Raw genomic sequence first — 25,609 nt, forward strand, 5'->3', positions numbered from 1 at the left:
ATGTATTTTGTGTGTACATGTGTGTGTGTGTGTGCTTATTGTAACTGCTGTGTCAGTACTCACACATACCTATGTGTTTGTGTGCATGCGCGCACATATGTGTGTGCATATATATTAACACATATGTATATACATACGTGCATTTGCTTACTCCTCCTACTCATAAACTTAAAGATGTGTTTATAAATATACAAATATGTGTGTGTGTGTTTCAGCATTGTAATGTCAAGTTTATGGATGTACAATATGTAAATTCTTAAATATATATTTTGTGCTTGCTTGTATTAGGATGCTTAATTTAAATCAGTATTCTTTAGGCTTCTCTGATGCAAATCTTTGCAAATACCAAGTTATGGGGAGTGGAATTGTGGGAATCTTACACACTGGTACATTTGTACAGAGCCAGCAGACAAATCTATGAGGAACAGCATGAACGTTCCAACGTCATCTTCTCTACTCATCATGTCTCTCTAAAGAGGGGAACACACGATGCATTTTGTTAAAAAGTTATTCTGCTAAAAATTTCAGATTTGCATAAAGCAATCATGTGCCTTTTGTGTGTTTATAGGTGTGGTTGTTTTTAGATTGTATACATTAAATAATATCAATAGTGTCTGTTATTATGTGTGAGTGTGTGTGTGTGTGTCTGTGTGTGTGAGCGCGAGAGAGAAAGAGAGAGAGTTCATGTGTATTTTCTGGTAGTGGATGTATGTTATGTATACACATGTAAATTTATGAAATATTGTGTTTGTGTGTGTGTGTGTGAATGCTTTTGTTGCTGTGTGTTACTTTCTCCCCTTGTCTTGTCTTTCACCAGATTCATGCTAAAATAAATTACAAACCAATTAGATTAGTTTCAAATCCATTTTATATTTCAAAGCTTAATTTGTTTTGTGAATCTTTTCTTCTGTGTGTCCTCAAAGTGTTTCACATTTCATACGCACTTGACACACTTACACTCACACTTTGCACACACAAACACACACACACACACACACACACACACACACACACGCACACACACATACCCACACAGACACAAACGCTTTTTCTCTTCTCTCCATCTGCCTGTCTTTCTCTTTCATATACACACACACATTCATTTCACCTTTTGCCCACATCACATCAATTCTCATCTCCTCATATGTGCCTCTGTGTACATCTGTTTGTGTGTGGAAGTTTTTTTTCTCTTTGAATGCTATGAAGAATATTTTAATGAAGCTTGGTGTTGTTCATTTAGTAAAGAACTGGAAACTTGTGTGTTTTATTATCTTCTGATGTCTGTCAATTGGTTTGCAGTCTTGTGGTTAGTTTTCTTGTGGTTTTGTTGTGGCTCATTGTTTTATTATGTTTTTGTTTTGGAAGGTTTAGCAGAGGTTAACTGAATGTCTTTAGTTCCAAAGCTCAGTGCAGCTAGTTCAGAAATTAAGTAACTTATGCATGCACGTTCACAAACACACAGACATGTACGCACGCACACACACACACACACATCTTGTGTGTGTAAAATATTTATTACCAATGGTGACTGACTTCGGAGTTTTAAATATTTGATTCCTTTTGAGAAGCCTGTGTCAGCAAATATTCAAAGGAAGCAGTTTCCATTGATAATTATTCTTATGACTCTACAATCAGTATTGAGTACTTTATACAGAGTATGTTTTAGTACTCTTATTAAGTACATAGCTATAAAACAATTATATATTTATATGTTTTATATGTAGATACACACCACACATATCTGTCTGTGTATCTATATACACACTTGTACTTTATCTAATGATATCAACTTGTTTATTTAAATGTATTCATAAGCATTGTTATCATATGTTTATGAATTTACTTCCTTATAATTTCCAGCAACTATTATTATTGTTTTTAATACATATTGCTTTTTAATATATGTTAAATGAAAGAAAACTCTATCGTAATTTTTGCTTATAATTTCTTTTTCTCTTTTGCAGTTGGAAAAATGCATGGCTCATAGCAATGGGACCAGTGAGTTACGAGGCTGAAGGATGGACATTCCAGGCCTGAGCTCCGAAAGTCTGGAGGATCGTCATCCCCAGCCAACCATGACCCTTCCTATGACAACATTGTGTAGCTCCAACAACGATGACACTCTTCCAGCCCCGGCACAGCAACAGCAACAGCCTCAACAACAACAGCAAACACAGCATTGTTTCAGCAGCTCGGCAAAGATGGCTGATTCAATCGACCCATTTGGTTTGAATATCAGCAAGTCGGAACATTCATTCAGTCCAGTGTTGTCTGGCTCCACGACAAATGGTGTGTCCAGTCTGAGCACACTATCCGTGAATGCTTCCAAGGATGTTCGGGATGCACAATTTGTTCCAATTAATCATGCGTCTTCCATTAACGACGCCGAAGAATCAAGCATCGAAAGGTCGTCAGACCATGACGACGAGCCTGTGGAGTGTGGAGAATGCAACAAAGAGTTCTTGACTTTGCAGGAATACATGGAGCACCCGTGTGCCCGGTCTGAATCAGGTAGTCGGGTTGGTCGTGAGGAGAATCAAGGTTCAATTAGCGATAATGAATTGAGTGATGGGGAGAGTTTTGATGGCAGGATTGTGTATAATCCTGATGGCTCTGCCTACATAATTGAGGGCGCTGATTCGGACCAGAGTGATATAGACTCCATTGTGGATGTACCACAGCAAGAGGGTAGTATAATTGTGAAAAAGGGCAAAGTTGAGGACAGCAAGGCTTCCGTTTATCCGCAGATAGCAAATGCTTTCTTTGTTCCTAGGAACACAGCTTCTTTTTTCAATAATTTCTACATGGTGTCTGCTCAGAAATACATGCCCGATGCGCCGATCATGCATAGCTATCGTGTTTATGATGTTCGCTCAGCCAAGAAAGATTTGCTGAACGAGGGTAAGAGTGGAGACGACTGTTCAGAAAGTAATGAGAAATCTGCCATCCGATGTGAGGATAGCATATCTACCTCAAATGCTGGGGCAGCTACTGTCCCTACAAAACCAATTCTCATGTGCTTTATATGTAAACTTTCATTTGGTTATACAAAGTCTTTCATTGCCCACGCCATCGGAGAGCATTCAATGGATCTGAATGAGGAAGAAAAAGCAATAATGTCTCGGAAAAATGCGTCGGCGATTATTCAAGGAGTAGGTAAACACAAAAAGCCCCTTATGTCATTCCTTGAACCCAATCCAACTCCTGTCCCAGAAACTACAGTGTTATCCAACCCTAGGCATTTAACAAATTCTCATCCAACGTCAACTGTTTGTAGTACATCGGTTGATAAGGATAGTTCTACATCTGTCATTTATAGCCACGGACGTCCAAATACGTCTGAAAAACTCACATCATCTAGACATTTTCACCCACAGAACTGTTCTATACCTTCACAAGACTTAACTTCTCATATAACACATGGCCTGTCAGCGAACAGCGAGGCCGCAATCACTAGCGCAGCAGCCACGACTTTGTCATCGACACAGCTTCAACTGGCTACGTCAGTTGGTTGCCAGTTGACACCAGCTGCTGTGGAAACGACTACAACTGCTGCAGTCACCCCCGAAATCTCTAACCCCCATAATGAGGCCTCTATAGGAGACTCAAAAGTCCCTTCATCATCATCACCATCATCATCATCACACTTAGAGTTGGAGAGAGCGACTGTCAGTGATTCAGTCCCTCTCCCTTACTCTGAGAGCAATCACATTGAAAGAACAAACTCTCACACTTTCCTTACCTCCCCCATTCAAGGAATTCCTGGATTCTTGGGGTCCTGCGATGAGCATCCGCAAGGTCGGGCTCATGGGGTTGAATGCCCTAAATGTGATATGATCCTCAGCTCCTCTCAGTCGCTAGGTGGTCACATGACCATGATGCATTCACGTAACTCTTGCAAAACTTTAAAATGTCCCAAGTGTAACTGGCACTACAAATATCAGGAAACTCTGGAGATTCACATGAAGGAGAAACACCCCGAGAATGATGCGCAGTGTATTTACTGTGTGACCAATCAGCCACACCCCCGGTTAGCGCGTGGCGAGACGTATGCCTGTGGCTATAAGCCTTATCGTTGCGAAGTCTGCAACTATTCCACAACCACCAAGGGTAACCTCAGCATTCACATGCAGTCGGACAAGCATCTGAACAATGTGCAGGAACTTGCTAATGGCGGTGATATTAAGCTGCAGACTCAGAGTTTCAATCAAGAAAATGCACAACTGAAAAAAAACAAGCCAAAGCCAACTTGGAGGTGTGACGTATGCAATTATGAAACAAATGTGGCTAGGAACCTAAGGATACACATGACCAGTGAAAAACATACACATAACATGTTGGCTCTTCAACAAAATATGAAACAAATGCAAGGGGACATGTCACTTCACATGAACCCTGTCCTGCTACTGGGTCAACAAGACCCGGCTTTACTCAACCTTCAATCCTCCCTTTCGGCTTCTAATTCTCAGTTTTCATTTGATCAACCCTTGATTCAGCAAGGTACAACTCGGAACTTTGAAATCCCGGTTGACCTGAGTAAGGAGAATGATCTGTCGTGCTTTTCTTATGAAAATGATGAGAAACTCGCTGAAGGTGCTATGATGCTTCATTGCTGTGTGTGTAACATATTCACATCGGACACAATAGACATGTTGTCGCATCACCTGAATATAGACCGTACAAAACAGCATGAGACGGACGACATAATTATATCTGCAGGTATGTATATGTGTAACCTGTGTACGTATAAAACGAACCTGAAAACCAACTTTTACCTCCACCTCAAAACTGACAAGCACCTTCAGCGTCTGCAGCTTGTGAACCACATCAAAGAGGGTGGTGCCAACAATGAATGGCGCCTTAAGTACCTAACCGTCAACAATCCCGTTCTCGTGCGCTGCAATGCCTGTGAATTCTGCACGAACAGCATACACAAGCTTCAGATGCATGCAAACACGGAAGCCCATGAAACGTGCGCGCAACTCTTTCATCACTTGGCATCCATAGAGATGAAGATACCAGTCGGTCGACGTGAGTTTGTATGCACTCTGTGCAATTTTAGTGCTAGATCCAAGTGTCAAATGTTTCACCATGCGAAATGTATGAAACATGCACAAAATGATAGCCTAAGACAATTACAACTTCAGGAGCAAGGGAAATGCCAACCAATGGATCTATCAGAGATTTTCATTGTCAGGGAATACATGGACGACAACATACCCAAGATGTCAGACTCGGGTAAGCTAAAATATCTTTCATTGTTTATTTCTTTCTTATTATTCCCACATACATACACACAGGCCTTTGCAATCTCTCCATCATTCATTTTTGATGATTTTTGAAAAAAGAATTCTCAACACCTGTCTCTTTTTCTTCATCCATCATTAGCCATTAATATCATCACATCATTTTTGTTCTTGATATTTTTTCTTTGTCTTTCAAATTTTTTCCTTCTATTTCATGGTGTATGTATGTATGTATGTGTATGAAAAGTTTTCTTCCGTTATTTCATTTTCAGCCCATTTGGAAACATCTTTTGACCATTTTTGGAAATTACTGAATGAAGAAAAAGAGAGAGAGAGAGAGAGAAAGAGAAAGAAATAATGAGAGAGGGAGAGAGAGTTTGGCATTAATTACAGTGATGAATTCCTGTATCATGAGTTAAAAATTAACTGCCATTGTTTTATTAAATCATGTCCTTGGAATGAAGCAGTCGTGTGAGAATTTTTTGGTGGATTTATCTGTTATTGGAATGATTGCTTTCAATATCAATTGTCACAGATGTCATTCGTTTTCACACACGCACATATACAAGTTAAAATGCAAATACGTGAATGAACTTAAAATGGTTGATTGAAGAATTTGTAGATCCATGCAACCTTATCAAGTGAAAACAAATTTATCATGGAGATATTGTTAATGTGTTGAAATATTTTGCTTTGCATTTGTGCTTTTGTTGGTACTGAAATACCAAGATGTCACACTATGAACTACTCACCATGTGTGTGTGTGTATGTATGTATGTGCGTGTGTGTAATTATGTATGTATACACAACCATTTTAATCATTATTTTAAAACTATTGATTATCAACAGATTAGTCACAAATCATGAAAGGGTTAAACATTTTTTTTTTTTTATAGCTACTTTCAGTTCGTTTGCTCAGTTTGTGTACGTTGTGATTCATCTATAAGAATGTGTATCTGCAGATGTATGTATATATGTGTGTCTGTGTGTGTATGTGTGTTTGAGTCTCTGTATTATTAATGTGAGCGTGTAGGCGCGTATTTGATTGATTGTATTTGACTGTGTAGTAGCTGTGTGTGTATTGTATATCGTTTATCAAACAAGCTTTTTTAAGATAAGACCATTATGCCGACGTTTGTTTTGTCTTTTCATTGGCCTTTTAACTATGTTAAAGAAACGAGCCGTCGTGCAACGAAGTCACTATTTAGTTTTGCAGGAAGTCTTTTAACGAAAAAATATAATTGTTTTGAATTCCTTAATGAACCATCTCCTTCGTCTAAACATTTTTGTTTGATCATTTTTTTCTTCTCTATTTCATTGCTATCCGTTTCATAATTTATTTTTTTGTTTGTTTGTTTATTACTCTTTTCCCTGTCTACAGGGAAAGACAACCCAAGCCGTTTCTCAGCCACATTATCTCCTTTTTACCACAATCTTACTCGCCACCTCCCTCTCTTTTATTAGGTGCACTCTTTGTTCTTTTGCGAGAATTTGGAGCAATTATTGCTCCTGAAATAAACTGAACTGGAAAACCTTGTTGGAGCGAACCTGCTGCGTCACACACACACACACACACATACACATCTCCATCTACCTCCCTCACGCGCGCGCGCGCATCTCACGTATACGTTATTGTGAGTACACATTGTTACAGGCATGTATATATATGCATGATCTAATACAGATCTTTACCGTCTCCTTAATCCAAAAAAAGCCGCGTCTGCTTCGAGTTTTATTAATCTAATGACCCTTCTCTAAAGACCCTATAGAACAAGGTTTTATACCCACAGACCCCATTCACTCACCTAATATACATTCATACACACTCTTTCTTTCTCTCTCTCTCTCTCTCTCTCTCTCTCTCACTCACTCACTCACTCACTCACATACAGACGCACACATACAGAAGCACGGGTACGGCCGATAGATTGAGAAGCTGGCATCTTAGCCACGAATTCCCGTCTCCAAGTGACGTTGACTTAACAGAGGACCGGTGTATGGTGGTAACTGTAACTCAAGGGGCTCTGCGTTGTCACACACTTTACCACTTTGATTAAGGGTTATAAAGTCCCTGTGTAACAAACAAACCAGCCGGTGTTAACTATCGTTCAATTTGATCAGCTGAACAGTTGATTGAACAAATGGAAAACTCCTCGTCGAAGCTGATGCAGGATCTATCTATCTATCTATCTATCTATCTTATGTGGAATATGCCTATATTTTGTTATAGCTATATAAATGCATCGCCTTGTGATGCATATCCACTTCGTGAATAAATATTGTACTCTAGTGCGCGTGCGTACACACACACACACACACACACACACACACACTACTAACGTATTATATCATTAATGTGTGTGTATATTTAATGAATAGTAGTGTGTCACACAAGTCATATACGCATTCATACATTCACGTAGATATAATTAGACATGACTGATATTGCAGTGGGTGTAGGAATAAAATACATACCATAACTCAAACTATCTTAATAAAGAACGGTGCCTGAGCCAGAAACTGTTGCCAAAACTTTAATTCTAGAAGAACCAGACAGTGATTGAGGGGGAGTGTGGAGGAGAATGAGAGGCAAAGAGATAAATGGAGTTGGTGTGTGAGAAAGAGAGAGGAGAAGGCGGAGAGGGGAGAGCATAAAATGTAACTGTTACGAATTCCAGCGAAGAATTCTCCAGAAATAATGATATTAAAGATTTCTAAATGCGGCACAAGGCCACAAGTCATACTCAAGAGTTGACGGGTTCTTCATTTTTATCAACCCGGTGGATGGGGGGGGGGGTTTAAAAAAGAAAGCAAACACGGCATCGCTGGAGATTTGGACTAAAAAAAAAAATCAAGATGAGAGAGAGAGAGAGGGGGGGGTACAGTTCATAAAAATCGATCTCAGTAACTTGACTGCTTACTTATTTTCTTTCGAATCGGGAAGCATTAAGGTCAAATTCAGAAAAATTTGAAGACAAAACGTAGGAAGACAAAATGAATACTCTTTTAATTCGGTTTAACCATTTCAGTTGGGACCTGTCCTTGCTCAAACAAATAGACAAATACATACATACACACATACATGCATACATACACACACACACACACACACACACACACACATATATATATATATATATATATATATATATATATATATATATATGTATATATATACATCCCCTACTTTCTACCTCTCCTATCAAACCCTTTTTTCCCCAAACAGTCGCCATGCTTGATTGCTAAATCCACAAGTTTTTTTTCTCTCTTTCTCTCCGTTTACTTTCTCTTATTCCTTTCTGCTGAAGAGCATAGGCTCAAAACATAAAAGACTTTCTCACTTTCCCGAGCGTCAAATTAATACACCTGCTTGTTGTTCATACACTTGTCTTCGTCTTGTTTTTCTGTAAATTTCTAATATATATATATATATATATATATATATATATATATATATATATATATATATATATATATGGTGTTGGACTACTGCCCACAAGGTTAGGTAGAGCAATACATAAAGCATTTATAGAGTGCAAAAGCATGCTGTACACACATACACACTTTTTCTTTTCCCCCATATATACGTGAGTGTGTGTGTGTGTGTATTCCTTCTGCCTTTTTTGATTGCAACCAACCGCAACATATTACCGGTAATTATTTTATCGACCTCGAAGTGCGATTTGAACTCAGAAATGTGAAAATACTTAGAAGAAAAATAAAATACATAAACCCAATTCTGCAGTAACATATTTTCCTTTCTTTTATCTCTCTTGTTTTTTTTTTAATTTTTTGTTTTATTTTTCTTTACTTTTTTCATTGTTTTTTTTTTTCTTTTCTGAATATACACTCACTCATACGCACTCACATACGAACACAAACATACGTACACACACACACATTTTGTGGTATCTGGGATACTTAGCAAGAGTCCTCCTCCTCCTCCTCCTCCTCTCACGGTATCTCCAGTATTTTAGTCGTGATTTAATGAGGCTATTTCATCTCTCCTCAATTATTATCGTAATTGTTATTGTAGTTATATCAGCATCATCAGCATCATCATCATCATCACCCTTCTTCACCATCACCGTCGTTCTGCTACTATTATTATCATTATCCAGTTTCTTGGGATAACCTGTGTGTAATGTGTGTGTGTGTGTGTGTGTGTGTGTGTGAAAAAGTATGTAAGTAAATGTTATTTTGCGTGTATGTAAATGTGTCGGAGGAGACTGTAAATAATTGAAAAGATTAACTATGCCTGTCTGTCTGTCTGTCTGTCAGTCTCTGCCTATCTCTCTCTCTCGCGCGCGCGCGCACACACAAAATCACACATACACATAAGACATAAAAACTGATCTTTTGCATCAAATCTCTTTTGATCCTGTATAAATTCTTGCTTGTCCGTTGGTTCTTCTGATAATGGTGCTGTCAGCGATAGTACTGATCCTAGTGATGATGCCAATTGGCATTGGTAGCTGTAGTGGTAGAAATGATGGTGGTGTTAGTATTAGTAAGCGGCCTTAGAAGGGTATGCGTGTGGCATAGTGTGGGGGGGGGGGGGGCAGTGAGGCAGGAACATCAACATTTCTGTAAGTTTTTGTGATATATTATATCGTCTCGTATATAAGGATCTGCAGAGAGCGTCTGCTTCCATGCCTGGGGCTTACTCTTGCAACATATTGGATAGATTAGATGGATAGAAATCTACAGAGAGAAAAGTTGTGTGTGCATGTGTGTGTGTGTGTGTGTACATGCGTGTGTTTGTGTATGTATGTATGTATGTGTGCTAGTGTATATGTATGCTCTTTTATATGAAATAAAACGTTGTACTAGACAACCAACCAATGACAAAAGAACAAAATGAAGAAAAAGAGCCCTGTGAGAGGCACCGGCACTCGAAAGAAGTGAACCGCAATGTCATGTGGTTTATATAGACATGTATGTGTGTGTGTGTGTCTACGTACGTACGTATATACATACATATATACATGCATACATACATATGTAAAACCTTACGGAAAGTTTTGGCACTTTAGAGCACACGCAATGACTAGACTTGCATCTATGTGTATGAATGAGTATGCATACACAAAACAAGACATACATCTGCACATGCATTGGCTCCACATATTACACGCATGCACACATGCACACGACCATGCATAACTGACCTGTTGATGTGGAAATTCCAATGAAAGAGTATTGAATCTAGGTTAAAAACCGGCTCTTTCTCCATTGGCAAAAGAAATTAAAAAAAAAAACTTAATAATAACAGCATATATACATATGTAAATATAGAAAGAGAAAGGGAGTGGGTGAGGTGGAGGCTTCTGCACAGTTTCCATTCGCCAAATTTCATTCGCAGTGTATTGGTCGTCCCGAAGCAGCAGTAAAAGTTGCATGCGCAAGGTGCTGCCATGTCAAGTCGATCTCGGAAACTTGTGGTTGCTAAGCAAACCGCAAAAGTACACTGTTATGAAATCTTTTGATCTGTTGAGCAACGTAAACCAAATAGAGTTTATATGCCTCGCACAGAGTAAATGGTTTATGCACTACTCCTAACCTTGTGATGAGTAATCCAACATTATGTAGATAGGCATGCAGACAGACAGATAAATATTTCTTTTATTTGTTTGATGAGAATACAGTAATACAAGTCGCACATGCCGACCCTGGTGATATTCTCTCAGTTTGTTTGCCCAACTCCTAAGTTACAGACACATAAACAAACGACGGTTGTTAAGCGGCACGAGGAGAAAAACGCACATAACTCGCACACATACATACAGATAAATGTATACACACACACACAACGAGCTTCTACATAGTTTCCAAATTTACTCAAAAAACTTCGCTTGGCCTGGAGCTTGTGGTAAAAGACTTGCCCAAAGTGTTGCGCAATGGGATTGAACCTGAAACCATGTGCACCACACACACGACGAGCTTCGACATCGTTTCTAAATTCACTTTAAAAAGAAGCATTGGTTGACCCGGGGCTCTAGTTGACCAAGATACCGGGCTGCGAGACGGAACTTGAAATCACATGGCAACATAAACACATACATACATGTGCGAATGTGCACACTTGTATCTCTTTCTCTCTCTCTCTCTCTCTCTCTCCCTCCCTCTCTCTCTCTCTCCGTTTCTTTAATAAAACCCGCTGTGTAATGTTTTGCTTTAATGCCAGTGCTTGTCTGTCAAGAGCAAAAAACGAAGTTGCGGTTTTGAAGTGTGAAGTGGCTTGTTACAAGTGTGCAGTTACTGTATTACCAATATATTGTTACCAACCACTGCAAATGTTATTACTGATGCTAGCAGTCTATCACAGACTATCAGACTATCTCAGACAATCTCCCCCAGTTGGTGGCAAGCTTATTATAAGCTAAACCAATTCTCCGTATTTTATTTTTAATGTTCTTAAAAACTAAAACGAAATAAAATGAAATGAAAACATCTTCATAACTTGTTTATTTTTATATCTGCGCCTGCGCGCAAGTGCATTTGTGTATGTGATGTGTGTGTGTGGTCTTGCGTTTTGTGAATCTGTGAGTGTTTGATGTATTTTTGTATTATATTTTTTTTGCTTGCTTTTTATTATTATGATTTTTGTTGTGTGTTTTTTGGGGTTTTTTTACTTTGTCTGTTTCCTAGTTACATATTTTAAGTAGTTACTGCAGTTATGTTGTGGGGCAGGCCGGATCAAGATTTAATGCGAGCCAATTGTCGGTTGATTACAGACAGAGAAAAAGGCACGAAAGTCAAGACTACCTATGTCAACCTCGCCCCCGAACAGCAATTGTAAATCAATTGCACCCGATGACAAAATCTTCATTAAAAAAAAGAAGAAAAAAATGCAAAAAACCCCCCCAAAAAAACAGAAAACTGAATATTGTTTTTCTTTTCCGAGTTTAGAAAATAAAGGAAACACGTTAGGTAATGAGGCTGGCCCTAGCTACCCTCATTCTGAGTTCAAGTGTGGAAAGTTCATAGTTCTGAATTCGGTTTCTTGGCTCGAGTTAATGAAATAAGAAGTCACACACACACACACCGGAACTTCACGAGACATTTGGTTCGGTAAAACACGGCTGCTTTCGGACGGACCTTAAGGAAGGCGGGTTCCCGAAGTTCAATTTTTTGTCTTTGTCTTTTTTACTGGGGAGTTTCTGATACCGAGCACCTCTTTGAATCTCCAGGCCCCCGAATCGAGGGTGTGTCGGCTGATTCCATCCCCCTCCCTCTCTTTATAAGGCTCCCTTTTACAAGACACTGGATGTTGAAATTTATAATCGTTTGGATACGAATAATGGAAGCGATTAGTACAACACACTTTTTCTATTTTTAATTTTTGTTTGAGAATTTTATTTTAAATTACAAGAGCAGAAACACACACACACACACACACACACACACACACATACACACACACATCTAAGTCTGAACTGCTAGCGTTGGGAAACGGATGTGAATATATCAATGATGATGGTGATGATGTTGATAGATTGAAAGATCATATCAAAATTATGTTTGTGTATACTATAAATATGCGTGTATGAGTGTGTGCGCGCGTGCGTGTGTTTAAGTACATTTTCTTTTTCTTTTGTATGTTTATGATTAACTATTGCGAGATTTTCCCACCCCTCCCCCTTCACTCCGACATGTAAGTAATATTTTTTTAATGTATGTATATATTTTTACATCTGAATCTAGTTACATATGTACGTACCTATCATGGTAATTCTTTTTTTTTGTTTTTTGTTTTTATATTTATATATTCATACACTTGAGAGTGAATGAGTGTGTGTGTATGTATGTATCATTCATTCACACACACGTATACACGTAGAACTACTCACTCTCTCTCACACACACACACACACACAGATGTACGTGTGTGTGTGTGTGTGTGTGTTGTTGTATGTGTTTACATATGCAAAAAGTATGTCTCTTTATAAACACTTAATTCCTAATTTACATATATCCTCTAACAAACAAACATACCCATAGACGCACACAGACATATATATGCATGTTTGCGTATTCTACACGCTCACACTCATTCTCCTATATACACACACACATATACAGCACAGCGTATGTGTGAGTACGTATGCTCCATATGTTTTCTATGGGAAATTTCTCAGACATATCTCGTTTTCCTTTTCTTCTCAGTTAGGTTCTTGTTTGGTTCTTTTGTTACCTTTTGTGTGGAACCAAGACCATAAAATCTGGTGAGTTACCAACTCTAGCATCGACCTACCCCCCTCCCTACCTCGTTCCACCCTTTCCGCCTCTCTTCTTCGTTTCTGCCTATCATTTCTCACTGTCTATTTCTAGCTTTCCCTTATTCCTCTCTCTCTCTCTCTCTCTCTGCTTCTCAACGCGTCTAATCAACACAAAGCACACACAAACACGCACATACATACCTGTACATACACATCCACATGCTCTTATACACATGCGTAGATGTGCAATGCAGACACTTTGTATACAATCTAGCTTATACACACGTTGTATGAATTAATGCTTACATATGGTCTGAATACATCCACAAATGAGAACTCAACTATGCAGACATATTCACACATACCAGTACAAACACAGTCACTCTCACTCCATAGTTAGACATATACATAAATTGCTGATAAATACATACACACATTACATACATATTTGATATGTTTATGCATAAACCCATTCTCTCTCTCTCTCACACACGTCCACACACACACACAATTATCTGTTTCTTTCTTCGTTTCTTGTCTGCTTTAATTTGCTTTGTTCAGCTTTCTCACCTGTTGTGCTATCCTTGTTTCATTTTAATTACATTTATTGCCTCTGTTCTTTCTCATTTATGTATTAGTTATTATTATTATTATTATTATTATTGATATTGTTTTTGTTTTTTTAATGTAGCCTTATAATTTCTGAACTTGTCGTCTTACACCTATTGTTCCTTATCTCTATCACTAAATTAGTGTTCCCCTTCTCTTTTCTTGTCGTAGTACTACAGCTACTACTACAACAAATTCTCACCGAATCAAGTCCACACATCCTCATTTCGATTCTTTTGTGGAGCTACTTGCAAGAGAAAGTGCACCGTACCATTTCTTGTTCAAACCCCACTTATGCTACCGCTGCCCCTAGGAAAGCTATCTATCAACGTTGCTTAATTTTATTTCTCTGAGTAAACTTTTAGACTGATGCCTCATCAAAATAAAGAATTATTTCAATGATGATTTTTAAAAAAGTGTAAAATTACCTTAATGAAAGCAAGGCATTTTTTGTCTAATTTTCTCTGTATATACTAATGCTATATTTCTACAGACTCATTTTTTGGCAACGTCAGCTCTCTCTTATATCTCGAAAAAAAATATTTTCTGCAAAATAATTAGATAGGTATCAGTATAAAATTGGAGGCTGGAATTATTTCCAGATTATCATGCTTTCAATTATTTCACTTTTGTTTCTCTAAATTATAGGTTCAGATTCCATTAGGGTCAAATTAACCTTACAGTCGATAAAATAAGTAATACCAGTAATTTACTGAGGTGGATTTAATTCTCCGTATACCTCTTCCTCTTTACAAAGTTGTGACCATCTCTTAATCTAATAAGCTATCATTTTTCTTATCATCATCGAGTTTGTTTTAACGTCCGACTTTTCCATGCTGTCATGGGTTGAACATTCTTGCAATCCAGTATGTTTCACCTGTCATTACAATCCTCTGGCATCTAGACCGCATGGCTCAGCATCCATCATAGTGTCCAATCTCATCACTTCATCCCCATGTCTTCCTTGTTCTTTCTCTGCAGCTGTACATCTTCCTCTTTTTCGCCGAACACTCATTGTCCATTTACATCAATATATCCACATGAATACAATTGCCTGTGTCTCTCCGACACAAACATATCCTTTTTTATGTCCTGCCACTTTCTCAGCTCACGTGTTATCTCTTCTCTGCTTGCCGAGCAAGTAAGACAACATAAGTTGCTGGATTTTGATTCTTTGTGAAATTGACTTTTTCTCGAAAGAAATTCCGCGTCACCACCATCACCGCGATCATCATCATCATCATAATTATCCATCATCAGCAGCAGCATTGCATAAGTGTTGTCAAGTTCTACCAAAGAGACGACAGTTCTCAGCAAGTCCACACAATCCAGTTCCGATTTCAATATTCCCTTCATTTTGTGAATATAACAGTTCAAGAATAGGCATGAATGTCTCAACGTCCCACTTCACTCTCCCTCCATTGCTTCACGCCTATATGAGAAAATATTATTATGCATATTGTTGTTGACGTTGTTGTTCAAGACATCTCAATATGTCAAACGCTTTCATTTCACCACCCACTTCCATTTCCACCTGTTCTCTAATCCTAATCTTTTATTTTTAATCCCTCACTAATCCCACTCATTGGACAGGACATATGTATAATCACTTTTACAAGTAATTACAAACCCCTTCATTACTCTTTCACTCATACTTTCCCTCTCTCATACTTTCCCTCTCTCATTCTTTTTTCCCCTTTTTCATTTCCTCCTCCTTTTACTTTCTTCGTTTATACTTTATCTTGGTTTCTTTTATTTTTAACTCACTTTTTAATGTGTTTTCTCCCCCTCTTTCTCTGTCTGTCTGTCTCTCTCTCTCTCTCTGATATTTTCCTTGTCAACCTTCAATACTTTCACATACACACTCTTTCTCTTTAACTGTGTGTTGTGTCTTCTGACTAGATTGAAACCAAATCCAGGTCACGGTCCATCACTAAACAATTTATTACAGTTCTTAAAGTGGTATATCGAGGGAGCATCATCAGTGTGGTTCCTCGACCCCGTTACAAATAACACTGAAACCTCCCTTAAATTACACCTTAGCATTCTGAAAAAAAGGGACACTTTGGGTAACGACCGAGGAAAGGACAGAACAAGTCATGGCTGGAATCTTCCTGACTATAGATATGTTCGGCCAAGAGAGTCCCAGGGCTAAACAACAACAAAATGTATTGTAGAAACGTAGAGTTATGCAAGGATGAGATATGGGAATGTAATCGATTGAGTCTAATCCTAGTATATGACTGGTATTTCACGAACGTCTTCGATTGGTAGTGGAGAAGCATCTTGGTGCCAACACGATTTGATCCATTACAGCAAGGCCCTAAAGGGTCTTAAAAGTTTCCGTGGATTTCCGCCCCGATTCTGCACCGATATATCATCGATGACTGATGATTGCTAATAGCAAAATTACATCGTTATGATAATGATAATTAGAATAAGAACGGTGATGACAATGACTCTTATGATGCCAGCAGTGATGATGGTGGTCTTGGGAATGGTCAATGACAGTAGTGGAAGCATTGGGGGGGGGTTAATAATGTTGGTAGTGATGGTAACAGAGATTTTAATAGTAATGGCAGGTGTGGTCATAATACTTGGATTAGATGAGGTTGATATGGATGGATGGTGGTGGTGGTGGTGTGGCCTCATCATGACGCGGTGATAGCACCGATAATGGCACCAAGGTGGCGATGATGTCGATGTCGATGCCGACGTTTCTGTTATTGCTGTTGAAGTCGATGATTATTATCATTATTATTATTATTATTATTATGAATACATCTAATAACTGTTAATTGTTCGACATATTAGTCATGTCAATGAACGTCCAATCATGATCTGTTACAACCGATGATGTCAGTCTCGTGCGGCTCCCTCCCCTTCTTTACCCCCCCCCCCCAACTCCTTCAATATCCTAGATGTTTATGCAGTACCGGGACGTGTTTATTATTGTTTTAATTTAGTTTCAGAAGTGACGTGTTCTTTCTCTCCTCTCTCTCTCTCTCTCTCTCTCCCTTACTGGTCTGAGGTTTGAATTCTTTGACCAATTATTCCTTTCGTTTCTTATTGCTCGGCTCATTCTTAACAGTTTGTTATCGTTGTTTGAATTCTCCGAGAACTGAAATTACAAAGTTTCCAGTATTGGCGAAATCGCAAGAGGACAGGGTGAAATGATTGTGGTATTTAGTTACGTTTTCGTTTTGTTTCTGCGTTCAAACCCCACAGACATTTATAATACATTTATTTTTTGTGTTATTTTTGCTACTCCATCGGCTGTCAAATAGAGTTAATCCAAAATATCGAAGATGTATTTATAGGTGCTGTGGTGTATTGACGTTAAGCTAACATACCAGAGATCTGCAGAGGACAGTGTCTTAGCGTTAAGCTGAAAGCACCAGAGATTTGTCTATGATAATAGCTGGGCTCTTTATCAGAGCTGTATCTCACGTCTGTAGGCGCCTTACGTCGTTAAGTTATAAGATGTAAAGCTAACACTTCAGTTTTCTTAATGTTATGTAGACGAGAGATAAATCTCCCCTTGGATAGAACACAGCTAACTTCTCTGATCCTAGAACACAAATCTGTTTTTTTTTTCTTTTTTTTTCATCCGCTTCAAAGGCTGGGTTTTCTGAGCTCATGTAGAGCTAACTCTTCTCTCCGAAAACCGAACACCTACAATAAGTATATTTTGAACCCTACATTGCTAAAGATGGCCGTCCAAGTATTTTATCTCTGTTCGGCCATTTTGGATTCTCATGACCTAGAATGAAAGATTTCAAGAGCTGACAAAAATAGATAAATAAAACGAATAAAATCCATAATGAAGTTTCTAAACAAAAAAAAAAAAAAACGAAAAAGAAATTCAAACAATTTCAGACTGAAAAACAAATATATATTTCTACTAACATCGAACTGACACTGGTTGTTTGATGACCTTTTGTTGTTGTTGTTATTGTAATTGTTGTAGTTATTAAGCTTAGGAGTGGATTTTTTTCTTCTTCTTCTTTATGACCTCTCTTCTCTAAGTTTCCGTTCCGTTTCGTTCAATGCAATTTCTCTCCGTCATCTCCACCACCACCACCACCAACCACTACCAACCACCACTACAATCATCTTCATCATCACCATCACTACTGCAGCCAGTGACCTCTTTCCTCAAATTAACTAACCTCCTCTACTCTATAACAATTAGCAGCAACGCTTGTAATACACTGAGATTTAACAATTAGCCCAGCCGTCTAATTAGTTCCTCTGCCAACCGGCGTTGTCGCTGTAATAAGGAGCGGTAGAGAGACTGTGCTGGATTCTGCCCCTCTCTGATGGTGGCAGTACCACAGTTTAGCATTGAGTTCTGTGTGTATGTGTGTGCATGTGTATATGTGTATGTGTGTGATCGCGTGCGCGTATGTTTGAGTGTGTGTGGTCTTAACATTGAAATATAATTGGTGGTGTATGAACTACATGTATGTATGGGAACGTGTGTATTAATGTATTTCATATATATATATATATATATATATATATATATATTTCTATATACACACGCGCACACAGACTGCAAAACTGTGTGTAACTTGCTGCTCACTAGATTTTTTGTTCTCATGCACACACACACACACACACACATACACACATATATATGTATATATTATATAAAGGAAAGCTACATTTACCGTCAATGATATTGTCTTCCCCGCCAACTCCGATAGTACTACCATCATCATCGTCATCATCATCATCGTCATCATCATCATCGTCATCATCATCATCGTCATCATCATCATCGTCCTCCTCATCCTCCTCCTCATCATCATCATCTTCTGTACTTACATCACAGTCATCACCACTACAACCACGAGCCTCATCACCACTTGCTGCCACTGTCGTTAATTACCACTAACATCAGAGCCGCCAAACCACCATCAATATTGTTATCATCGTTATTATTCATAATTATTGTTGTTCTTATCGTTATTGTTATTATTATTATTATCATTATTATTATTGGTGTTATTTTATATATATATATATATATTTTTTCTTTCCTCAATCTCTTTTTGTCTGGTTTCTCTGTTTCTTTGCTGCACAAACTGCAGTCTAAGGTCGTCAAGCAGTCGTTGCTCATTGTATTATACAGCTTTTGCTTCGGCGCTAGATGGCGCAGCCTCTGACTTTCTTTGCTTCGGCGCTAGATGGCGCAGCCTCTGACTTTCTTTTCTGGCAGAGCTGGCAAGAACCTTTAATTATTGAAGCTGCAGAGTTTGTTGCGTTGTGGGGGCGTGGTGTGATGGTGGTGGTGGTGGTGGTGGTGGTGGTGGTAGATTCAAAATGTCTTATCAACAGCATAAGTTCACACCTCAGACGTTTCACAGAAAACCAAGATGAAGAGGAACAGGTGGTCGAATTGGAAGATTTCTTAGGGACCTGCTTTCAGTGCCAGCGAGATGCGCGTGCGTGCATATGAAGGGGATATATGTGTGTATGTATGTATGTATGTGTGTGTGTGTGTGTGTGTGTGTGTAGTCAATTCAAATAAACAAATAAAAAAAAATGAACGTGAGGACGTGCAGAAAAAAGTGTATTATCTTGACGCTAGGTGAAAGACAGTTTGATGTTTCGAGCATGGCTCTTCGTCGGAAAGGAGAAAAAAGGAAAAGTTCAAAGAAGGAAAAGAAATCGCAAACGGCATACGTGTAGTTACATTGCTGAAGTTATATATATATATACATACATACATACATATATATATATATATATATATATATATAATGTATGTGTGTATGTATGTACAGTGTGTGTGTATTGTTCCTCACAGATACTCAGTATCATGGACTCTATGGTACAATCATGGTGAAAGTACTTTTAACCACTTTACAGTGGCATTTTTGAGATGGTGAAATCCTGGTCACAGGAGTAACAATGCTTCTGTCTTATGTCACGACCTCCAGCAAGTACACTTTTCTTCTTTCTAAGCTGGTATATTTTACCGCCTGGTTGTTCGTATGATTTCAAATAATATTGTTGTGTTTTGGGTTTAAATGCACATTCCTTGATTCTCATCTGAGAGAATTCAAATATGTCATCAAACTACTACAAAACTCCCATGCTATTCGACATCCTGTGATGGAATCATTCTTACCATGGTGGTATACAAGGGAGATTCATTTTCTATTGAAGGCAATTCAACGTGGTCACCCGTCCTGCTAGAAGTAGCAGCTAAATTCTTTCAGATTACATCATGTCTTCAAAAAAAAAATGGTAAAGAACCATTTGGACTGTGTAGCTCCTAGATACACTAGACTGGAAGGAAAACGGGATTGTTACCATTAGAACAGTATTAGTTTCGGCGGATTATTAGTAATCTGGGGCTAAAGAACAAAACTAAGGGATTCAGTACTTTATCCAAGGACACTGCAGTTCTGTATTCCGTCTCTTCGTTTCTTTCTCTCGTTTTCTCTTTGTTCATACTTTCAATGTTGTTAGATATGGCAGGGAGTAAGGATTTTACAGTGCTTTGATTGGTCAAAACCAAATCGCCACTAACTGTCAACAGACTCTCCTGTAAAAATTAGTGTAGGGTCATATGTTACTAATTCATGTTTAACCCATCTCCCTTGTCTCTTTTTATGTATATTCTGTTTCCACGTCAACCTTGTTTATATCTCAAGAGGCAGCTTTCAACGCACTTGATAAGGTTTTAGCTGTTTGTTTATTTAACTGGTGCTACTGGTGATTTCGTGACTGACTCGCTCTCACTGATTGTGTGATTGTGTGAAAGGTTCTGCGTACAATAAATCTTGACAGGGTTTATCTGGCTTCGCTGGACCGGCTGAGATATAGCTCAAATATATTCGATGAAAGAAGAGAATCTTGAACTAATTTCCAGCACGTGGGAGTTGAGTGAAAGAAAAGAAACAATGTCCCTGGTTAAGAGATACATCTTCTCTTAGTATCCGCATGGTGGGTGATCAGAATGCCTTCAAAGTATTCCTCGTTTGTTTTATAAATAGTTAAGCTTTCAGTATATCTGGACGGGAAGCTGTCCACTTTTGACAGATGTGTTTTGGAAACATGAAAACTGGAACCCGAGGGAACAGTTGACGATCTGTTCCGGCAATAATAGTTATAAAATCCAGTGTTACCTTTTTACTCTGCCAATAGACCCATGTCCGAAACGTTACACTTTTTCAGTCTTCACACCAAGCAGACTTACTGACACCTACAAACACTTTTTATCTGTTAAAAAGCTTAGCTATATTTCAGAAGACACTTTGAGCCTCAAACCTTATTTACTAAGAGAAGAAGTGAAAGCATGGCTGGTCTAATTATTTCTTTGCTGAGTAATAGACGTTCTTTCCCGCCCGTCTGGTTGTAATTGCTTTAATTTTGGAAGTATGTGAGTTGTTTTGATCTATTCTTTCTTAGAGAATCTTACCACCAGATATGTCTCAAGTAATATGCGTTACCGTTCACCTGAAGAGCTTCTATACGGTTTGCTGGGGCTGCTTGAAACAGCTCCCTTATCTCACTTAACGACACTCCACAGTGTATCTGAGACAAAGACGGGAAATCAGTAAGGTGCTTTTGATCGTAAGTCTACTGGATCAGTATTGGCCTGGGGTTAAACAAAAACGAACGACGCACGTTGTTACGTAACTAATGTTATAACCGAAGAAAAGGGAGAACGGAATAGAACCCCCTGAATACATTTGAATACAGTGTAGTTGTTACTGAAGACCCAGTGATGAGAGTGAAAGACATCTAGTTTACATCGTTCACCGAGTGATGCCAACTAGATGTCATTAAACATTTATTCTGGAGTTCTGCCCAGTAGATATGTATACTTGAATAATCTCCAGAAAAATCAGATAACAATAAACCGGTTGTTGTTGTTGTGGTGGTGGTGGTTCTGCATGTGGTGGTGGTGGTGGTGGTTGTTTAACCTCAAGTCGGTCCTGACCGGGTAGACACATGATCACCGACATGTAAATTTCGTCTTTGTTTTTTATCGTATCTTGACATAGCGATATCTTGGATTATGTGACTTTTTTTTTTTTTTTACTTTTCTCTTGTTTTTAAGACGGTAAGATGTGATTTGTGGGAGACTCTGGCTGCTGTTTCTAGCACTTCCATTATCCACGTAGATTTCTTCGGTTTGCAATTTGTAATAAACGAATTTCACTAGTCGTCGTCTGTATGCCATCGTTTTTACTGTCTCACATGTATGTAGGACAAGTTTGCAAATATTTAATTAGCTGTTCTACTGCACTATTCGAAAGTGCCAAACTTGTCTAGATTAGAGCGTAAACATTTGGTACCATAATTAAGTAGTTCCAAATCTGAATATATGATCAGGACATAAAGAGAAGCTGCAAGTTTTTCAATGATTTCTCCATCACGGTTTTGTGACTGTTGTGTATTTTCTTCTCCCCGACATTTTTTTTTATTTTAAAACCTTCACTTTTCTCTGGTTTATCTATTTTCCTTCTACAACTGTAATTGTTTCATTCATTTTATATTAAAACCTTTCCTGGGTATATACGTATGTATATAGATGTGTATGTCTGTGTGTGTGTGTGTGTGTGTGTACATATGTATATATATGTCGGTTGGGCCGTGTTAAAATCTATGTACATTTCCGCATGCACATATACTTACGTTTGTACACGTGTGTGTGTGTGTGTGTGTGTGTGCTGGTCACTTGAGACTACGCATGGGCGTTGGTCAGTTGTCATAATTACTGCCTCGTAATTAATTAGTAGTCAAAATGTTGAACGCCTAAGAAGACTTTTAGACAGACCGGTCGAGAAGTGGCGATGGTGGTAGCAGTGGTTGCTGACGAGAAGTGACGGTGACGTCGGCTGACAGCGCTGATGGTAGTAATAGCAGTGGTTAGTAATGTTAGTTGAAGTGATGGACGTGGATGAAAATGAAAATGTCAATATGACTTTTTAGTTAGGCGACAGCAACAGCAACAAGCACATTAATTTAATGCATTAATACAGCTGTGTGCGTGTGTGAGGAAATTATCATTAACGTTAATGACTTTTTTTTTTTTACTTCTCATTACGAGTTAAATTTCGATTGGTTAAAAATTATTCTTGGCTCACTACACTAAGTATGTTAACTCGCACTTAACTGTATGTTTCTCATGCAGAAGACACTCGTGGGAATTTTACCAATGTCATTATTTTAAATTGCCTAATTAGGTGAATTGATCTTCATGCAAAAAGTAAAAAAAAAAAAAAAAGACCTTATCCTTACGGTCGTTTCTATGATGCATCAAGTACGCGTTAGTCTACGCTTCATTAAGAGGTTTCATAAAACCGAAGCATGTTCGCAGTTGTGTTACCTTGTATGATAAACGTATAGATGCATTATATGCGTGTATGCATGTATATGTGTGTGTGTGTGTGTGTGTGTGTGATAATTTTATGTTCACAAATGAAAAAAAAAGGAGCACTGATAGAGGGTGTAGATTATACTGGGAAACAATTATTGTTTACTCTCTTTTACTCTTTTACTTGTTTCACTCATTTGACTGCGGCCATGCTGGAGCACCGCCTTTAGTCGAGAAAATCGACCTCAGGACTTATTCTTTGTAAGCTTTGTACTTATTCTATCGGTCTCTTTGCCGAACCGCTAAGTTACGGGGACGTAAACACACCAGCATCGGTTGTCAAGCGATGTTGGAGGGACAAACACAGACACACAAACATACACACACACACACACACACACACACACACACACACATATATATATATATATATATATATATATACATATATACGACGGGCTTCTTTCAGTTTCCGTCTACCAAATCCACTCACAAGGCTTTGGTCGGCCCGAGGCTATAGTAGAAGACACTTGCCGAAGATGCCACGCAGTGGGACTGAACCCGGAACCATGTGGTTGGTAGGCAAGCGCCTATTTTCACGCTGAGTTCCATTCAACGGCGCATGTTAAAACCGGTGGCATTTCGAAGCTGTCCGTAGAAGCATTCGATGACGAAAGATTATACCAACGTCCTCACCACTTGCTACTTCAAGTGACATCTCTGGTTATGTTCGTGGTAGCGTCCAATTAAACTAGATTATCTTCTTTTTCTGGTTGTGGTTTGGTACGGAGTGGGTGGTGGTATCTCCTCCATATATATACTAGCTTTTCACTAAAGTCACTTCTAGCTAGCACATCATTATGGTAAGAGGCTGACCTGTTAAATAAGTCTCTTGCTTGCGAATAGATCTATCACTGTCCTATATATTCTCCGGTTCTGTAGGATTTTGGCCGTATTTAAATCTAGTGTTATTAGTAGTCTTTTATACTTTAAGTAAGTGCTAATTGTTATGCTTAAGTAAAATTCCTTGAATATCTCTTAATGATTTTAAATCTGCACGCGGTATGGCCGCTTATATTCTGAGATTGCTAAGCCATCATCTCTGTGCATTCCGGAGCTACAGGTACACACTCGCGTGCGCGAGCAAACACACACTATGTTCTTATGCTCATCATAGGTTTGCATAATAGATTCTTCTCAACCACTCTAAATATCAACCACCACTGTTTATTTTTGAAACAACAGTTATATCGATATAGTAAGGAAAACTATTTTCGAAATAGCAGCGTAAAATAAATTATTTTGCACTTATTTTTTAAAATTTGTTTTTAGCATTGAATATTCTTTTTACATCCTCTTAGATAACACGTGTCTATATATCTTCATTCTTCTATAGTTTCTTTCTTTGTTTCTTTCTTTTTTCACTTGACGCGTTTTAGCCGAATAAATCGACCTCTGTTTGTTATTTACCTGACGTCTGGTATTTATTTTATCGGGGCCTTTTGGCGAACCGCTAAGTTACAAGTATGTAAACAATCCAACACGGTTGTCAAGCAGCATTGGGGAGCAAGCACAAAGACACGCACACACACACACACACACACACACACACATAAACACTTTATACACAAATACACACTAAGCACCCCCCCCCTTTGTTCCAGCCACTCTTATTCTCCCCCTCTCTTTTTACTACCTCCTCCTCTCTCTTTAACTGTCTGTTCTATCTTTCTTTTACAAACTTCCCCCCACCCATTTCTACAATACTTTACTCTCATGTCCACTCATACGTTTACTTAATCTCTCCGACTCTCAAATTCTCCCCATTAACGCTGCTACACACACACACACACACACACAAGATAACTCAACTCACGCTCAAACATAAGCTAACAGTCGCTTCCTCACTACTGTCTGTCTGTCCGCCTGTCAGTCTCTAAGTATATCCGTAATATATATATATATATATATATATATATATATATATATATATATATATATATATATATAAAGAGAGAGAGAGAGAGAGAGATCTCAAACTCCCCCCTGTTCGTACACATACATCTTCCAACCAACATATGAGCACGCGCACACACGGACACACACACACACACACACTTGTCCACGTCAACTCAACTGCCACAATTGTCTGTCAAAAAAAAAAATGTAAAATAATAAAGAAATAAACT

At 38.4% G+C, this 25,609-nt stretch overlaps 1 protein-coding gene across 21 annotated transcripts in view; it reads left to right on the forward strand.

The window, feature by feature from the left end:
- Positions 1–25,609, forward strand: part of LOC106867583 (zinc finger homeobox protein 4) — a 672,925-nt gene that overhangs the window by 466,683 nt on the left and 180,633 nt on the right. For all 21 annotated transcript variants that reach the window (XM_089364792.1, XM_089364797.1, XM_089364793.1 and 18 more), the window contains one exon: positions 1,965–5,238. In XM_089364792.1, the coding sequence (XP_089220918.1) occupies positions 2,019–5,238 (3,220 nt within the window). In that variant the 5' untranslated portion in view covers positions 1,965–2,018. The remainder of the gene's footprint in view (positions 1–1,964; positions 5,239–25,609) is intronic.

The sequence above is a fragment of the Octopus bimaculoides genome, chromosome 16 (genome assembly GCF_046866305.1).
Source record: "Octopus bimaculoides isolate indiv1 chromosome 16, ASM4686630v1, whole genome shotgun sequence".
In the NCBI taxonomy this organism is placed as follows: Eukaryota; Metazoa; Mollusca; class Cephalopoda; order Octopoda; family Octopodidae; genus Octopus; species Octopus bimaculoides.